Source organism: Protopterus annectens, chromosome 1.part0 (genome assembly GCF_019279795.1).
Source record: "Protopterus annectens isolate FY-2018-M chromosome 1.part0, PAN1.0, whole genome shotgun sequence".
In the NCBI taxonomy this organism is placed as follows: domain Eukaryota; kingdom Metazoa; phylum Chordata; order Ceratodontiformes; family Protopteridae; genus Protopterus; species Protopterus annectens.
In genome coordinates, this window is record NC_056725.1 from 557955899 (window position 1) to 557976069 (window position 20171).

At 43.8% G+C, this 20171-nt stretch overlaps 1 protein-coding gene across 1 annotated transcript in view; it reads left to right on the forward strand.

Annotated features, from left to right (window-relative positions):
• Positions 1–20171, forward strand: part of KCTD3 (potassium channel tetramerization domain containing 3) — an 816466-nt gene that overhangs the window by 157710 nt on the left and 638585 nt on the right. The window contains exon 4 of the mRNA XM_044061321.1: positions 4034–4107. Within this exon, the coding sequence (XP_043917256.1) occupies positions 4034–4107 (74 nt within the window). The remainder of the gene's footprint in view (positions 1–4033; positions 4108–20171) is intronic.

The following is a 20171-nucleotide window of genomic DNA, read 5'->3' on the forward strand; positions in this document are numbered from 1 at the left end:
CAGACGTTCCACCCAGTCTACGGGATGTAGCATCCGTAGAGGTCCAGAAACTTTTGCAAAAATAAAATCATCCAGCCAGACCAGCAAGGATCCGGAACTTACTCTAGGTTCTTTTTGGTACCAAAGAAGACAGGGGACTGGAGACCTATTCTGGACCTCAGCAGACTCAACAAATAAGTGGTAAAGACAAAGTTCTGGATGGTCATGCTTCAGTCCATTCTCCCGTTTTTAGGGAAGGACAATTGGATGTGCTCTGTAGATCTCCAGGATGCGTACTACCATATCAAAATGACCAGGCCATCCAGGGATCATCTGCACTTCGGCTGGGAGCCAGTCACTTCCAGTTTCGGGCCCTGCCCTTTGGTCTCACTACAGCCCCCAGTGTGTTCACCAAATGTATGGCAGTAGTCATGGCTCACTTGAGGCATTTAGGAATCCGGTTGTTTCCTTACTTGGACGACTGGCTCTTTACCGCTCCTACCAGGCATCAGCTTATTCGGGCAAGGGTCGCTACCGTACATCTATGCTTACAGCTGGGTATTATGATAAATTCAGAAAAGTCTGCTTTATTGCCATCTCAGTGTACAGTCTTTATAGGAGCAGACTTAGACATGGTCAGCATGTCCCTGAAGCTCCCTCCCGAAAGAGTGATTATTCTTCAACAACAAATTGTGGATCTCCTGTCAAGACGAAAAGCACCACCATCACAGATTCTCAAACTGCTCGGCACTATGGCGGCAGCGACTATTTGCAATACCCCTTACGAGATCTCACACGCACATTCTTCAGTGGCTGCTGTTCACACAGTGGATGTTTCAGGACTTGCCAATGAATCACCCAGTTCTGATCTCCAAGTCTTGTAAGGACTACCTTCGGTGGCAGCTAACGTCCAAGACGGTGACTATGAGCCGTCCATTTGTCCTCCCCACTCCAGTTGCAACAGTAACTTAGGATGCCTCCCTGTTCGGGTGGGGGAGCATTATCAGGGATGGACAGCCCAAGGTACTTGGCAGGCTCACGAGGCTCATTTGCACATAAACGTCCTGGAGATGAGAGTGGTTCTTTGAGCATTGCAGGCCTTTCAAGACTGTCTTCCCCTAGGCACGATTGCAGTCCAGTCTGACAACATGTCCGTAGTCTGGTACATAAACAAGATGGAACCAAATCTTACCCCCTGAGTCGAGAGGCTCTAAGATTATGGAAATGGGCAGAGTCCACCCAGAGTTTTCTGATAGCAACGCACATCCCAGGGAAATCCAAAGTGATAGCGGACAGACTCAGCAGAGCTATTCTGCTACCTTATGAGTGGTCTCTCAAGAGCGAAATAGCGGAAATGATTTTCAGCAGATGGGGCCAGCCTTGCTGCAATCTTTTTGCCACCCCCACAAACACCAAGTGCAGCAACTACTTTGTCCTGATCCCTCAACAGGGACAACCCCCGAAGGATACACTCGTCCACAGTTGGTCTCCGGGACTCCTATGTGCCTTTCCCCCCTTTCCGCTGATTTCCAAAGTATTGCAGAAAGCCAGTTTTCTGCGCAGGACACTTATCTTAATTGCCCCATATCGGCTTCGTCAAATCTGGTTCCCCATCTTGAAGCCTCATCTGCTGGAGGAGCCTTGGATCCTGGACCCAGTGCCGGATCTGTTGACCCACTCGTCAGGAGCTCTTCATCCTTCTCTTCAGTCCATCAAATTGACAGCTTGGCTGCTCCAATTCCCAGAATAGCCAGGTTCCAGAATTTGTTAGAAGAAGCACAACATATCCTATTGTCGTCTCACAAATCTTCAACTAGGAAACTTTACCTCAGTAACTGGGAAAGGTTTTCCATCTGGGCACAGCAGAGTAACATTAACCCTTTCCTGGCATCCATTTTGGATATTTTGGAATTCCTAGCAAAACTGTTCAATGAAGGAGCTGCAGCAGCAACCATTCGAGTCCAACTGGCTGCTATTTCTAATTTTCATTTAGGTGCATCTGAAAATGGTATTATGTCTCATAAGCTGGCTAAGGCTTTTTTGAAAGGTACGATGCACTTAAAACCACCGATCAGATCTCCTACTACTCCCTGGAACTTAAATCTAATCTTGTCCAAAATTATTCTTCCACCCTTTGAACCTGCCTCCTCTTGTGAGCTGAAGTATCTTTCTTGGAAGGCCATTTTCTTGGTGGCTATTACATCTGCACGCAGGATTTCAGAATTGCAAGCCCTTTCTATTAAGCCATCTTACTTAATATTTCATAAAGATAGGGTTTCCCTCAGGATGACTCCATTGTCCCTACCAATCACACTAAATCAAATGATTACCTGTTTTCTTTCCCAGTCATTCAAACCAGTTGGAATATATGCTTCACAAACTTGACGTCCATTGACAACTTCACTTCTATTTGGACTGGACAAAAGATCACAGAAGGGCTAGTCAGCTGTTTGTCATCTCCTCTGATTCTAAAAAAGGTGCACCTGTCTCCAAAACTACCTTATCAAAATGGCTATCTGATTGTATATCCTTTATCCACAGCGAAGCGGGTATTGCATTACATAAAGTCAAGGCTCATTCTACAAGAGCAGTTTCTACTTCTGCAGCCTTCTTGACCAGATTACCTATTGATTCAATTTGTGCAGCTGCCACCTGGTCAAATCCACATACCTTTATATCTCACTACAAAGTGGATAAGGCCTCTTGGGACAGGGCTTCATTTGGGTCTGCTGTCCTGAAACAGGTACTCCAGTGAGCCACCCAAGGTTGTGGTGCTGGGGATGTTACCCATCAGAAAGAATGAAGGCGAGATTGAACAACTTCACATAAAGAAGTTATGTACTTACCATAACGTTCCCTGTGAGTTGTTCTTCTCACCTTCATTATTACGCCCCCCCCCCATCTACCCTCTTCCTATGTCTGGAAGTTCGAGAGGTACCATCTTGGTTTTGGTTTTCTGAGGAGTTTCCTTTCACAGTGGTCTGTATGATTTCCTTGAAATCTAGGGTAGGTTTTTACACTAGTTGGCAGTAAACAAGATCTGGGGAATGTAGTGGTGCATTGTGGGATAGGGCTTTGGCCTCGAGCTGTTTGAGACCTCGAGCTTTGCAAATTGGCCGACTCGGAGCAGATGATCGGCTCCGAACCCATCAGTAATAACTCGCATGGAACGTTACGGTAAGTACATAACTTCGTTTTTAGACTCCTTTTTACTACGAAGTGAATGTGGCAAGAGTAACTGTTCAATATATGTCCATATGATTTATTATAACCTATACTTAAAATGACTCATAAACCAAATAGTTGAATGGATTACTCTTTCATTCTGTGGATCTGCCCTCATTCATTTGTTCATTTTTATTTAACTGGTGTATCCACTGTACAGGATCCGCTTTCAGTGAGGTCCATACAGCAAAGCTGCAAGGATAAAGAGTTTGGTAAGATAAGTGACTGGATAAGAGCCTGTTCTCAGTGAACACGTCCAAATATCAAATGTCAAAATGATGCTGTAGTCTGTGAAAAAGCATACAACACAAGGTGTGATAGATACCACTTTTCTGTGTCATAAATAGATGTCATCAGTTTGGGCAAAAGTTAGAGTACCAGCAGTTTATATGGTAAAACACATACAGTCCCAGTATGGTTGTCGAGCATTTTCCACAGTTTAAGCCTTATAAAAGTTGTTTATTGAATTATTTAATTCCATCTTTAGCTGTTAGGATTTGTATGATGGTGTAGTAACCCTGTGCTAAAGTTTTCGGTTTATGTGACCGTCTCTAAATGTTGTATGAGTTATAGTTACATTTACTAATGCTCTTTGAAGGGCTACAGTTGTGCTGATATGTGTGAAGTTAGTTTAGCAGCACATAACTTCTAAAAGACTGAATTATTTTATGGTACATATTACCTAATGTAAGGCCTGTGAATCTTAACTGCTTTCTGTATCTTGCGGTAAACTGGTGTACCTCTTTGTCAAAGCTGTTAAGTATTTGTAGATATATGTGAATATTTGCCACAAATCCACATTGTTTATATTTGTTTTGTTCTGTAACAGATCTTTATCGATAGAGACCCAACAGCATTTGCACCCATATTGAATTTTCTAAGAACAAAGGAACTTGACCTAAGGTAAACTGTATGCAGTTTTCATTAAGAGAAGCCATTCCTGCGAAATTTGTTGTGATTGTTGGATGCCTTTCTTTTAGTAACACTGATTAGAACTTCATAGGGACACCTACTAAGTAACTGCCTTATTAAGGAAATAATTTTTTCTTTTTGAAGAAAAAAGGATAAGCCAAAATCTAAGCTTTCAGGAAGGCCTTTTTCTGCTGCCAGCTGGATGCAAACTAACGTGAGAGGAATGCTGGGAGTAGCTCGTGCTTTGTGATGAGGAAATTATTTGGTCTTCAGATACAGGAAGACATGATCTCTGAAGTAAAACAAATACACTAACAAAACTGCTTTGCATTTAATTTTAGCAGGTCCTGAGTGTCAGTCTGTGATGAGCAAGTCTGTGCAGATCTTATTTCCTTGCTTTTGCTACTCTAAAAAATGCTCTGACTTGTCATATTTTACTTTCTCAAATGTATTTATTGACTTGTGTTTGTTCAGAATTTGTTTTCAGTTCGCCGGTTTAAAGGAGTGATGGTAGGTATTAGAAATATCACTGCCTTACTGTTATCTCACTGTCTTGTTTTTTTAGCAGGAATTGTAAATTAATTTTTTTTTAGGAGAAAGGGGGTGTGGTTTACTGAAGCAGTATCACCATTAACATCCCAGTTTCCTATTCTTGGCTGCAAGCCTTTTTATTCTTCATAAGTTGTTTAGTAGGGAAACCTTGACTGTCTCAAAACATTTTCTTGTAAACGTCAGGTGCACGTACACTGCAGGTGAAAGAAGTCCTTCAGTTAGTTGAGTCCTAATGAATGTCATGCAGCTGCCTCTCCATGAACCCCTTTCAGAATCTTTTATTCGTTTTTAACCAGGTAAGTGAACAGATCCATACAGGCATTTTTGAGCTATGGCCTAGGCTGCAAATGCAGGGGAATAACTTTTGTTATGAATACTGTAGTGTATTGAGCAGTGCACACAGTTTCATAAAAGTGATCCCTTGCACACTTACCTACATCTTTGTGCAGAGCAAGTTGGTCATTGCTCATAATAAAGTAGCTTAACAACTGGGTTAGCTTTGGTGTCCATGCAATCATTTTCAAAGTACATAGTGCAGCTGTAGTGACACAGTTGTGTATTCATTCCATCTGGGTATGTGTTCAACATTTAGATCACATATCCAACCAAGGATGTGACCACCAGCTTTCAATACCTCAGAGCATCTTACACGAGCCCTAAGCACTTTGTTGCTGGAGGAAAGCTACATACAAAACAGTGGTTAGGGCAACAAAAGCTTCAGAATTTTCTTGTTGCTGAAGTGTGCTCACTCAGCAGACTTCATAGAACTGATGGTCTGTTAGCAGTCCTTCAAGGCTGGGACATGTAAGTAAGTACCTTTCTGGGGAAAATCTTCCACTGCATCATTTTCTTGAGGGTAAAAAAATGCTTTCTCTGTGAAAATGTATATTTTATTTTAGGAAATGTCTTTGTTATGGACTACTAAGTCTGGTAAAGGATTTTTAATTGGAGTGCTTGCGTGAAAAAAACAACTGTGTAATTTTTTTTTTTCATTTTACAATAGAAATGTTGAAAAGGTAGATGTCCTTCTATTCTTATGTTGCAGTATTCATAGCATTTGGGGTAGCCTCTGCCTAGCGACCCTAACATCATCTGGCAGTATACAAAAGCTTTAGTCACTGTGAGGTATGTGGTATGTCTGATGTTGGCTGTAGGGTGCGTGGGCCATAAAAGTGACATCTGCATGTACCTTCCTCAGAACTTCTGTGCCGCCGGTCAAACGTCAGCTTCTCCTGCCATTTCTGCCGTCGGATCCTGCAAGTTTAAAATAAGTACCCCACTGGAGCCTTTTTTCTTGTTCTTGTTTTGGTCACTGCATGCCTGCCCAGGTTCATGTCATCCAGGAAAGGAAAGTGTAGGTGTGGACGTCAGGTTCCCAACAAAAATGCCCACGACCTGTGCTTGTTCTGCCTGAGGCCCAACCATGAACATAAACCCTGGGCGATTTGTTAGGCTTTGTTCCAAAGACTCTTCGCAGCAGTCTGCATGCTCTTCATATCTATTTAGAAAAAACAACATCTCAAACGCCTTGCTCTTGCGATGGAAGGGCCATCCCGGTCAGACCGTCAAGCCACCAAAAAAGAAGGCCAAAGTTACCAGGCCTGAGCCTACTGCTGCACCTCCTCCACCTGACGTTTTCCCTCTGTCTGACGTATGCCTGAGGATGTATGGAATCAGCCAATGCTGGTATAGCAGGGTACTGTAATGGAGGCCACAGAATTAAGGGCTGAAAGCATGTCCATGGAGGTTTTGCAGGTGTCTGATGATGAGGGGGAACCTCTACTCATTGCAGACACCCGGCCCTTCTAACTTTGGGGAACTGCCTGAAGCTAGATCCTCCTTAGACCAGAGGCCTGTTTCTTCTTTAAAAAGGAAACAAAAATACTAAGCATGTATCTCCATCATCTGAAAGCTTGCCTGATTGGCAAGCTTTCTCTCAAGGTGTATTCAATGTCTTCATGGCCCTTAGGCCTTCAGTGGCTGCTTCTTCTCCCTCCTGTTATCAGCCCTGGGCCTCAGATGGCAGATCCTCTTCCAAATGAAGCTGGAGATTCTTCAGAGTTTTCTTCAGAGGATTCCCTTTCTTATGTTTCCCAAATACCATACTCTCTAGGATATGCCCTCCCAGAGGAGGACTCTGCTGAGGCCGATTCCCCTGCAGAGGACCTGACCTTTGGTGAAACCATCTCTCCTCTTCTAAAAATCTTGAATCACAACTCTCTGCTCCTAGATGGCCTGACAGATTTTATAAGGTCCCAGAAGGAGCTAAATTTCTGATAAAAATGCCCTGTTGGTGGACCCTGGTACTATTTCAGTCTCTGCAGACAAGCCCTTCAGACTGTTACCCTCCACACTGTTACCCTCCACGTCTGTCCTTCCAGCTGATAAGGACAGTAAAACCATGGAATGCATTGGTAAAAAGGTATACAACTGTTACCTTGGCCTTTAGGGCCGTCAACTACCAGACTCACATGTCTAAGTATTCCTTGGCCGTTTTGACCCAGGTTTCAAAACTCTTGGCTGATCTCCCAGATTCACCCATTAAGTCTGAAATCTCTAACCTGATCTGTTTGTCATCACAAGTAACTAGACGCTCTATCAGATGCAGTTATGATGCTGTGCAGGCCTCTGCCAGATCTGCAGCTTCTGCCTCAGTGCTCAGAAGATACTCTTGGCTGAGGCTCCAACCCCTACCTGATGATATCGGGGCTAAACTTCTTGATGCCACCTGAACAATACTGCCCTATTTGGGGCCCATGTGGCAGAGCTTTTCAAAGCCCTTTAACAGAAGGGGAAAGAATTACAGGATTTGAAGCATTTGTTTGTTCCACTAATTTCTAAATTCCACAGCAGGTACCCCACTAAGACACAATTCATTAGAAGACATTCTGCTGCTACTCCTCATGCTAGGGGCAAGAAGAGCTCCAGGAAGCAGCAGTCACCCTCTAGGCCTGCTCAGACTACAACCCAAAAGCCTCCCTTTCAGGACAAGGCAGGTAGAGTGAGACTACCTGCTTTCTCCTCCACCCCCTTCAGATATCATACCCCTTTCTCAGAGGCTCCCTCACTGTCTTAAAGTCTGGAAAAGCATTACGTCAGACAAGTGGGTCTTCTCTAACATAGAAAAGGGTTACTTCATGACTTGGATTATTCTCCTCTCCTTAAGAGGCATCCCATAGCCATCAAAGGACCAGCTGCCCCTATTCCAAGCAGTCTTGGACAGCCTCCTTTCCCAAGGAACTATCTAACCAGTCCCTCTCAGAAAAGGGAAGGAGCTTTTACTCCAGTCTTTTCCTGGTACCAAGAAAAGATGGCCCATGGAGTCCCATCCTCGATCTCTCCCACCTCAACCTCTTTCAAGTACCCACTTTTTGCTACACTCTGGACTCTATTCCCACTGTTAATGTATGCCTGCATATCCCCATAAGGCCCAAATACAGGAAATATTTACACTTCTCTGTGAGTTCCTCATATTTTCTATTCTCTGCTTTACCCTTTGAACTATCTACTGCTCCAAGAGTGTTTACAAAGTGTCTAACTCTCTCTAGTTGTAGCCTATTGCAGGGTCCAAGGGATACAAATTTTCCCATATCTAGATGACCTCCTGATCCAGGCAGATTGCTACAGTTCCCTACAGCACCATCTCCAGACAGTCATTGTGCTCTGCAGTCCCTGGGTTTCACCAGCAATTTCCCCAAATCCAACTTTAACCCTTCTCAGAACCAAGTTTTCCTGGACTGCAGAATCGGAACGGATGTTATGAGAGCATTCCTCCCACTGTCAAAGGTGGAAAGCCTGAAGGAATACCTACTGTCTGCCCTCCACGCCTCTGCAGTGACAACAAGAGAATATTTTAGACTCCTGGGGCATATGGCCTCTACTATCCCCATGTTGCCACTCGCAAGACTCCACATGAGGAAATTTCAGTGGTACCTGAGGTCCACATGGTCCCAACACTCCCACCCGATTGGACCACTCAAGTCCCTTGTCTTTGTCACAAGCAACAAAATCACTCCTTAATGTGTTGTTATGGTTCTGCTATTGGTCCAATTATGATGCTTCGTTACATTCTGAGCTGAGTTTTTAAATTCTCCTGTTGATAACACTGTTCTACTTGGTCCTTTTTCTGATATGGTCCTAAAAAGATTTGATGAAAGCTGAAAATTACTTCAAGGGATTACCCAAATCTATCGGGCCTCCTTTTCTAAGTTCAGTACTAACTATCATTCCAATTCAGGACACTTTTTCAAGAAGTAAAATAAGCAGTGTCTGCAAAGTTCAAACAGAATTTTAATAAACAGTGGCAAGGTTTGAAGAACAAAGCGTGAGCCTCCTAGAACAGTGATAGTTCAAAAAGTCAGAATAACTACTACTCCATTCAGTTCCCTCTCTCACATCGAGTCTGTTCCTTAAGTTTTGACCCTTCATCTAGGCTTTCATGTTCCCAGCAGCATCAGTTTATCTCAGATAAAGAGGTTCTGAGAATAATACAGCAGAGGGGCAGATGTTATTGGGAATTCCTTCCCTCTTTTCAAGGAATTCTGTCTCATTCTGTAAACCAAGCCTCACTCTTTTCTTCAGTTTTGGAGGACATGTTGTCTCATGGGGTCTTAGAACTAGTACCCTCAGATCAAGTATGCAAAAATATTTATTCTCTGATCTTTCTGGAGAGAACTCTGAGACCAGTCATAAACCTGAGCCTTCACAATGTATATGTCAAGTGTCCCAGAATTCAAAATGTTATCCTCCAAACCTCATACACCCCCTCCCCATGTCATGGTAGACTTAGAATTAAAATATGCTTATCATCACATACCGCTTTGCAATAAAGAGGTTTCTTAAGATTTTATGTATCTGTATCTGGCTTACATTATTAGTTCTTTGCCGGTCTGTATACTGCACCAAGGTTATTTACAAAGTGTCTGGTTTTAGTAATTACATACCACAGACTTCAAGACATTCAAATCTTTCCATATTTGGACAATTGACTTGTATTTGCAAGACACTTTTCCTAGTTGTCAAGATTCCTTGACATGTATCAAAAAATGTATTCAGTCTTGGGTTTCAAGGGGTTGTACAGAAATTATCTGTCGTCTCTTCACACAAAATACACTTTCTGGAATGTCTTCTGGATACTTTCCTAGGAAGGGCTTTTCTTCTACTAGACAAAGTAGAACTATACAAATAAATTTTCCTGAGCTTTTCCATCCAATCTCTGACATTTACCAAGGTATTTGTCAGGATTCTGGTTTTCATGGCCTCTGTGATTACTGTGCTTCCATTGGTCAGACTTCACATGAGAAAAAATAAGTGGTACTGCAGGTCAGTCTAATGTCAGCATCAATACCTTTTATCTTTTCAGATTCCACCACTGGGGATTGTGAGAAGGGAGGTATTGTGGAGGGTGGACCAGTTCTTTCTCAACCCGGGCCAACTGTTCTCCCTTCTGCCTCTGTTTGTCTGTCACAACACATGCCTAATACTTTGCTGGGGGGGGTTGTATCAAAAGGGGTAAAAAATGCAGGGTCTGTGGAATAAACTGGACATAAGCATGTAAATACTAGAGAAGCTGGTAGTAAACAATTCTTGAAAAGACTTAAATCATCTTTGGTCCCCATGACTTCTGCAAGTTATCACAGACGACACCGTAGTGAGGTGGTATACAAACAAACACGGAGGTACTAATTCTTACCCTCTTTACGGATTTGCCATGATTGCCTGAGAGGAAGCAACTCTGTTCTGTGTCACTCTTCAGACTGGTTACATTCCATCGCACCAAGACATTGCTGCAGATAAGCTAAGCAGGATCAGGATAGATCCTCACAAATAGAAATTACACTCGGGGGGTGGGGTCTTCCAGGAATTGATCCAAATGTCAGGAACACCACAGATAGATCGTTTTGCCTCCTTTCTTTCATGTCTGTCCTGAAATTCTGCTCCAGGATTCCTTGGTGATAGTCTACAAGTCGGATGCCTTCTTAATCCCATGGACAGGAATGCTGTTTTATGCCTTTCCACTGATATCCGGGATTCGACAGAAGGACTCCCCAAAGACTGTGGTTGTGACTCCTTTTTTGGTCCAGACAATAGTGTTTTTGCCTTGTTTTGAAAACTGTGAAGTGCAATTACCACAGGCTTCCCCACATATTGGATTTACTCACACAAGACAGGAGTTGTTTGCATCCCATCCTGAAAACACTTCGTTTGACTTTCTGAATGAGAGCTTTGATAACACTTTTTAGGTACCATTTTCCTCTGAGGATGTAGGGCAGGTACTAAAGGAGGCTGGAGGCTAAAAAGACTGCCATTAGGAACTCGTATATGTGTAAGTGGAAAAGATTTTCTGTTTGATACCAATCTTAGAACCAGTACCCTTTTAAGGCCTGAATATCTCTGGTTCTAGAATAATTGTGTTATGTGGCTTTTCTTACTCTTATGTCAAAATTCATCTTTTGACCATTTCTGCCTGTCTGCCCTAACATTCCCTCCTTTTTTCCTGTCCTCAAGTTGAGCAGTTTTTAAAAGGGGGTTTTATGTATCTGTCCACCTGGAAAATAAGAAAAAAAAACCTTTTGAACCAGCAGGTAGACTTAAGTAAGGTTCTTGATTTGCAAAACTTTGCTCTGACTTCTGTACAAAGAGTATCTGAGTTACAAACTGTAGCAGTCGCATTTTTCCAAAAGGATAGAGTTTTTTCTGAGAGCAAATCCTTCTTTTATACCTAAAGTGGTTTCAAAATGTACCTTGAAATAATATATTAATCTTCCTGCATTCTTTCTAGAACTTAAAAACAAGGTAGAAAGAATTCTACACGGTCTGGATGTCCTTACACAGCTTGCACACAGCTTAGACAAAACAGAATCCTTTAAATATGATAATCTGCTATTTGTTGCCTGCAAAGGTAAGAAAAAAGGATTACCACCGTCAAAACAGAAGTTTTCCAGTTGGTTGACTTGTACTGTTTCTGCTATTCTCACCATAGCAAGCCACTTCCATGAAGGGTTATGGCTCACTTTACCAGTGCTTTGGCTTTTTCTGTGGCTTTTTGGAAAGTGGTAGACTCAAAGTATTCTGGAGGCAGCAAGTTGGTCCTCTGTGCATACATTCACAAGAGTATTACAAACTAGATTTTCCAGGTCCAGAATAGACTTTGCTTGGACAGTTCTCCAGGAGTACCCAGATTGTTAAATTCCTTCCAGCTCCCTATATTATTCTAAGCTTTGGTAATCTACCTATACAGTTTAGGATACTGCCACAGTGTTGAACGTAGTACATTTAAGTAAACTTACCATAACAGTGGATGATGATCTTCATGTTTCACTGTTGCAGTCATTACATCTGCTTGCAGGTAGCCCTCAGCCGGCCTGATTATCAAAGTCTTAGGTCCTGGTCCTGTGTAGGTTGCGGTCTCTTCTTCCAGGACGTCAGGTAGTCAGGGGCATGCAGCTGACACCATTACATCAGTCTTTCTTGCCATGCGGTGCCCGAAGCAGAAGCAGTTCGCAAGTACTGGTCGGCTGACTCCTGAAATTTTCATTTTCGAGTTTCAGAACCGAAGTCTTCAGAAAAGCTAAGTACCCCGTTGGGGATCCTTTTTTCTTGCTCTAAACCGATGTCAGTAAAACTTGTGGAAAGCAAATATCTCAAAGATTTTCATTCATACTGCATTCCTTGCTTAGGCCCAGACCTCAACGTTCCTCACTGTCTGTTTTGTGCCTTATTCAATCCTCGAACTATTCATCGTCGGTTCATTTTTGTATCAAACTATTTTGGTACTCTGTTTAATTATCCATAAATGGCTTTGGTAAGCCATCCGACTACAGACATACCAAAAAAGTAAAGATAAAGACAGAGACAGGCTGCATAGGTCCAAAGCTGCCAACGATGCTTCCATTAAGCTAGTTGCCAGTTCGCCGGTACTCAGTGAGGCGCTTTCGCAGCTCCTGATACCCGCTACTTCAGATTCGCAGGCCTCTACTGAGACCCATTCGGAGTCCGTTTTGCTGTGAGATGCTTCTTCGACTATGGAACCTGCGGATGTCTCTACCTTGGATGGGTCCGGAGCTGCTGTGCAGGCACCGGCTTCTGAGGGTATATTCAGGCCTACTTACTTGCATATCAAACTGACGCTATCTTCTTCAAGCCTAAAACTCGATCCACGCCTAGAAAACCGACGTCCAAACCGCATGGTCAGGCCCATATGCCTCAAAAACAAATAAGAATGGCTGAAGACCTCATTACTCTAATTAGGGGAAGCCAGCCTTCTCCCTCTAAGAGACCTAGAACTGATTTTCCTTCTGATTCTTATGATCAGGATTCTGAAATTTCTGTTTCTTGTAATGATCAGGATTTGTCCTTATCTACCTATGAGGATTCTGATGCAGAGGACTCTATACCCTCTGCTTCCCCTACAGAAGATTTCTCTTTTGGTCAAACCTTGCACACTCTTGGGGAGCATTTCCGCTGGGAAAGCCAGGATTACTCTGACTCCAAAAAGAGGCTTAGGGAATTCTTACTCCTACCTCAACACAGGCCTTTAGCTATCCATCCTGTACTGGACATTGTATATGATGCCTTCTTGGAATCTAACCTGGCTACAGACACTTTACCTCCAGCTCCTAGGAAACCTGACAGGTATTACAAAGTACCTGACACTCACAAGTTCCTCTTTAAGAATCCTACTGCGGACCCAGAGACCATTTCACAGGGACCCAAAGGCATTAAGGCTACTACTGCCAAAAACCCTACCCCCTCTGAAAGAGATTCAGGGACCTGGACAGGTGGGGTAAGAAGGTATACACGTCTGCTACTTTGGCCATTAGGGCCTTAAACTGCCAGTTTCATATGAGTATCAGCAGCATATTATTGGATTACTTTAAACAGAAAATTATGTTGATTCCTGACTGTGCCAAAAATAAAGAATTACATGATTTAATGCATTCTGCTGAACAAGTTGGTAAACATACTTTGCAATGTGCTTTTGACTCTTTAGAGGCATCTTGCAGGGCTGCTGTCACTGGGTCTGTTCTTAGAAGGCATGCTTGGCTTAAGAAGCAAAGTTTGCCAGATCATGTTAAAACTAAATTACTGGATGCTCCCTTAAACCTGCCTGTTTGGCACCAAAGCAGAAGTAGTACTTAAAAAGATGGAGGAAAAAGCTAAATCTATGCAAACTGTTAAAGATTTCCTGCAAGTACAGCCTCCCAGATTTAGTAGGCATTGGCCTTCTAAGAACTGGTCCTTTCCTGTCGTTGTCTAGGCCTTCTCAGTCCAAACCTAGGAACAGCAGACCACCTAGGCTACAGTCTCAAGGTACTCACAGGCCTAAGCAGTGGGGGGCTCCCACTTCCAAAACTGGAAGTAGTAAGACACCCCCCTATGGTAAACTGTCACAATGACTTAACCTTAAACCTTCAAAGCCCTGCTCAACTGACTGCTCCTTTAGGGGGAAAGATTGCCCTGCATGCAAAAAACTGGGAACTCATTACCCAAGACAAATGGGTTTTAAATATAGTTAAATATAGTTTCCCAAGAATAAATATTCCACTTCCACACCTTACCAACCCCAAACGGTTGGCCAGACCTACTCCCAAATCAGTGAGCAGAGGCTCAGCAGCAGGTTCTCTCTCTCCTAAGTATCAGGGCTATTCAACCTGTCTCAGCAGAAGAATGGGGACAAGATTTTTACTCAAGACTTTTCCTGGTACCCAGAAAAGGCAACCCCTGGCATCCTATCCTGGAGCTGTCTATCCTAAACACCTTTTTGGTAATCTCAAAATTCAAACTGCTAACTCTTTATCAGCTGCTTCCCATGTTAGGCAAAAACGCCTGGTTGGCAACATTAGACTTAAAGGAAGCCTACCTGCACATCCCAATAAGGGAATCTTGCAGAAAATACCTATGCTTCAGAGCAGGCTTCATGCACTATCAGTTCTCTGCACTGCCCTTTGGCTTATCTACTGCACCCAGGGTATTCACAAAGTGCCTAGCTCCAGTCATTGCATTCTGCAGGCAAAGAAATATTAAAATATACCCATACCAGGACGATTGTCTAATTCAGGCAGAAAGCCAGGACATACTTTTACACCATCTGGCATTTGTAAAGAAACTGCTAACCTCACTGGGGTACACCATAAACGAAAAGAAATCTCACCTAGTACCCTGCCAACAAATTGTATTCCTGTGAGCAAGCTTGAACACAACTTCCCAGATGGGCCTACCTCACGTCAGAGAAACAAGTTTATTTGACAGCCTACTTCAAACAACTGGCCACAAAGACCCAGTTATCTGCAAGGAAAATACTGCAAACCTTTGGATTCATGGCCTCTTGCATGTTACTAATTCCATATGCTAGACTGCATATGAGGAAACTACAATGGTATCTAAAAAGCCTATGGTGTCATCATTCTCAGGACCTGGAAACAATGATTCCTATCATTCCTTGTGTAAAGACAGAGTTCCTTTGGTGTGCAGAGGCCTGCTACCACAACAAGGGACTGCCATTCACTCTACCCCCTACCGCCAAAACCCTAACAGACGCATCAGACTATGCATAGGGGGCTCACTTGGCAGGGCAGTGCATTCAGGGCAAATGGAACCAGAGTCAAATGCACCTGCATATCAGTCAAAAAGAAATGTTAGCTGTACAGAATTCTGTGACAGCCTTCAAGGACCACATTCTTCCAGGACAATTATTGGTAAAGACAGACAACACCACTGTTTTGTGGTACATAAACAAGCAGGGGGGAACCCACTCATACCCTCTCTGCAGACTATCCATGGCTCTGTGGGACACAGCCTTGAGCTACCAAGTGCACCTACAAGCTCAATTCCTGCCAGGCAAGCTAAATTTCACTGGTAGACTACCTAAACAGAAGTCTCATGGACCCACACGAGTGGATACTGGAACCAAAGATATTCAACATGTTGAGAAACAAATGGGTTGAGCCCAGAGATAGACCGGTTTGCCTCCCCTCAGAACTACCAATTGGACAAGTTCTGCACAAGGACTCCCCACAGACAAGCTTGGAAAGTGGATGCCCTGTCCTTCATCTGGGAAAGCGTCTCAGTTTATACCTTTCCCCCTCTGCCTCTCCTCTTGAAAGTTCCACTAAAAATCAAACGGGGCAAACCAAGGACAATACTCATTGCACCAGACTGGCCACGCCAACACTGGTACCCCCTCTTACGCAGTATGTCACTGCTGGAACCATGACACCTGCCTCAGACCCCTTCCCTGCTGTCCCAGCAGGAGGGTCAGATTCTGCACCCCCAGCTTCGCTTCAAACCATGAACCTTGCAGCCTGGCTAATTACCTGAGTTCTCCAATACCATCCCTCAGTAAGCAAGTGCTGGATGTCATCCTGGAGGCAAGGAGGCCTAGTACTAGAAAATCCAATGCTGAAAAGTGGAAAAAATACTGCTCTTGGAGCCAAACTCAGGGGATGGGCACATCAGTGCCCGGCTTACCGCATATTCTTCAGTACTAAACAGAGGTGCTTCACAAGGGCCTTTCCTTCTCTTCTATTAAAATTCATGCCTCAGCCATTTCAGCACATTATAATACTGAGCCTGCCCGGCTTACCGCATATTCTTCAGTACTAAACAGAGGTGCTTCACAAGGGCCTTTCCTTCTCTTCTATTAAAATTCATGCCTCAGCCATTTCAGCACATTATAATACTGAGCCTCCTCTCTTATCTCACCCCCTGCTGAAACAATTCCTCAGAGGGGCCAACATTTTAAGACTACCCAGGAGAGCCCCTACTCCAGCCTGGAACCTTAGCTTTGTATTGGAAAAGCTCACTCTACCTCCTTTTGAGCCAGCTGCAACTGCAGAGTTGAAATTCCTTTCTTGGAAAACAGCCTTCCTTCTAGCCATCACTTCAGCAAGAAGAGTGAATTACAGGCCCTCATGGCAGTGGAGCCCTTCATTGTCTTCCATGCGGACAGGGTGTCCCTCAGGACCAATCCTTCCTTTACGCCCAAGGTGGTATCAAGTGTGGCCCTCAATCACTCCATTCATTTGCCAACCATTTGCCACCAGGGGCAATAATATCCTAGCCCTAGTCATTACCAACATGAGTGATCGGTGTTCCACACCTAAAGTCAACTCCTCGTTGGTCCGATCTGACTATAAGCTAATCACCCTTGATATCCACATCCCACCCCCACCCCCCATTAAGGAAACCACAGTAAAACATTTCTCTAAAGCCAACTGCATGCTTCTTAAGACAGAAGTGGTGAACTTCATGACACCCATGCAGATGGACAATACAGTTACAACTGCTGAATCCTACATAAATGCACTCTATAAGCACTTACATGAGTGCATGGATCGTGCTATCCCAAACAGAACCAAGATGCTATCCTCCAAAAAATGGAAGCCAATCTGATGGTCCCCTGCCATAAACAAACCGTACAACAAAAGGAAGAAACTGTTGCAAAAGTGTGTAAAATCCCATGAGTGGAATAGCTCCCTGGTCAGCCTCCATAAGAAGCTGAGATCCCTTATAAGATCCTTCAAAGCTAGCTACGAAAACAAAATTGCCACTAATTCCAAGGACAACCAGAAAGCATTCTATAGCTATGTCAAGAATCTCGATGGCAGCACTGAGATCTGCTCTGAGTTACAGCACAAAGGCAAGAAAATTACAGAACCAACTGATATTGCCAACATCCTGGCAGATAGGTTCACTGTTAACTTTACCCCCCTCTCACCCCCTAAAAGGCCCATATCTATACAGGAAAAATGCGGAGTCCTTGTAATCACAACTACGCAGGTAAAAACTGCACACTCTAAAGCTAAAAATACAGAATCCATGGGACCGGACAACATCCCAGGCTGCATTTTACACAAACTTCAGGATGAACTGGCTCCCCACTTAAGTACCATGTTCAATAATAGCCTCGCATCAGGCTTTGTGCCCACCGAATGGTGCACAGCAACAGTTATCCCACTCCACAAAGGGGGAGCCACCACTGATCCTGGGAACTATCGACCTATTAGCCTGATGAGCCTGACCTGCAAGGCCATGGAACGTATCATCATGGAACTCATAAAGACATTGGTAACCTCCAAACTGTGGATCCCACCCAGTTCGGGTTTGTGAAAGGCAGATCATGCCTCCTGAACCTGATCAACTTCTTTGAGGCAGCCACCAAAGCTGTAGATGAGGGTAAGGTGGTTCACACAGCCTATCTTGACCTCGCCAAGGCTTTCGACACCATCCCCCATTCTGGAATTATAGCTAAACTTGCTAAACTAGGTATAAAACCCTACGTCACAAGATGGGTTGCCAACTGGCTCACTGACAGAACCCACACTGTAAAAGTTGCAGACTCCAAATCTGACCTCAAAGCAGTGACAAGTGGAGTACCACAGGGTTCCATCCTGGGACCTCTCCTGTTTGGTATCTATTTCTCTGAAGTACAGGCCAACACAGAAGGCCTCTGGCTAACGAAGTTCGCAGATGACTGCAAACTAGGAGCCATAGTCAAGTCCCCAAATGATATGGACATCCTACAGAAGGGCCTTGCTGAGACAGATGCCTGGTGTCAGAGCCATGGTCTCAAGCTCAATGCCAAAATGTGCAGTGTCATCCCCTTTTGTAAAAACTCTGTACCCATGAACTACCACATAGGCAGCAATCTACTTAACACCGAATGCGTGATGAGACCTTGGGACCCAGATGGACAGTAGTTTCTCCTTTGATAGTCACATCGCCACAGTAGTCAGGAAGTCCTTCTACGTGGCACACCTCATCATAAAAGGGTTCTCATCCAGGGAAAAAAAGAGGTCATTGTTCCCTTCTACTCGAAACTCATTAGACCCATTGTAATACAATACAACGCCCCTTTTGGAATGTACCCCACAAGGCATCTGCAGCAGCTGGAAACGCCACAGAAGTACCTCACAAAGAGGATTACTGGCCTCAAATAAATGCCCTACACTGACCGCCTAAAAAACTCCAGCTTTATTCCGTAGCATATCGCCTACTCTGAGGTGATCTCTGCCTAACATATAAAGCTATGTCAAACCCAGAGCTGTTGGACATGCTATACCTAAATAAATCCCAATCCCTTCAAGCTACACGCTATAGGGACCTAAACCTTGTCACCACAATACACAGGACATGCTGGAGGGATAGATTCCTGTCCCAGAGACTTCCCATACTCTGGAACAGGCTACCCATCTATGTCAAGCTAAGTTCTTCATTAGCACTCTTCAAGAAAAATCTTGATGAGTGGATGGGAAATGGGAAATGCACCCCAGGGATCACTTCTGTGTCTCTGCTCGACAGTGGCACAGGAAAATAACTTTCTTGGGTGGCGTAAGCCAAGGAACCTTGTTGGCTAGGCTTAATTAGCCCTTGGGCTGATAGCCTAGTAACCTACTTATGAACTTTCTTTTCTAATCCACAGAACAAAGGAGAACGAATACTGCACTCTTTGGACGTGCACAGACAACTTAGATTTTATTTAGACAGGGCTAAGCCTCTCAGGAAAACTGAACAGCTGCTAGTTGCCTTTGCTGCAGAGGCAGAGGGGAAGACCATTTCAAAGCAAGCCATTTCTAAGTGATTAGGCCATTGCATTCATTTCTGCTATAAGCACCATGGAAAACCTACCCCATAGGGGATAAGATCACATTCCAGCAGGGCGACATCTACTTCTACAGCCTTTCTCAGAGGTGTTCCTACTAGGGACATCCTAGAATCTGCTACCTGGAGCTCTGTACATACCTTCACCAAGCATTACCACTTGCCAATTTTTTCTAAATCCAGAGCTGGTTTTGCCACTGCAGTCCTGCACGGCCTAATAGCTGGTCCTAATGCTCTCTAATTGCCTCCTCCCTTCCTTAGCTTTGGGAATCTACCCAAATGTAATGACTGCAACAGTGAAAAATGAAGAACATAGTACAGTTGTGTACACTTACCATAAATGTAGATGTTCGAGTGTATTCACTATTGCAGTCCTGGTTACCCTTCCTCCAGTCCCCTGACTTCTATTGGCTATACCTCTCTTCTTGTTTACTGGATTTAAGATTTCTGGTGTATTTGTTTTTTTAGAGGTGTAACCTGGTATATATTTGCTTCCCATTATGGGGGCACCTGACATCTGGGGCAAGAAAAACTGATGTAATGGCGTCGGCTGCGTGCTTTATACCTCTGACTACCTGACATCATGGAAGAAGAGATGGCAACCGACGCGGGACCCAAGACTTTGATAATCAGGCTGGCTGAGGGCTACCTGCAAGCAGATAACCCAAATGTGACGACTGCAACAGTGAATAGACTCGAACATCTACATTTATGGTAAGTGTATACAACTGTACTTTCTTAATACATCACTGTTGCAGTAGCTGCCCCCTCTCTTCACACCCTTTGTCCCGATTCAAGTGTATTGGCAAGGTGTAGATGTATATATTCCTTTGTATATAATTGCATATATAAGATGTTTTATTTTCCTTTACTAGCTTTTACTTTTCAGGGCTGTAGCCTCC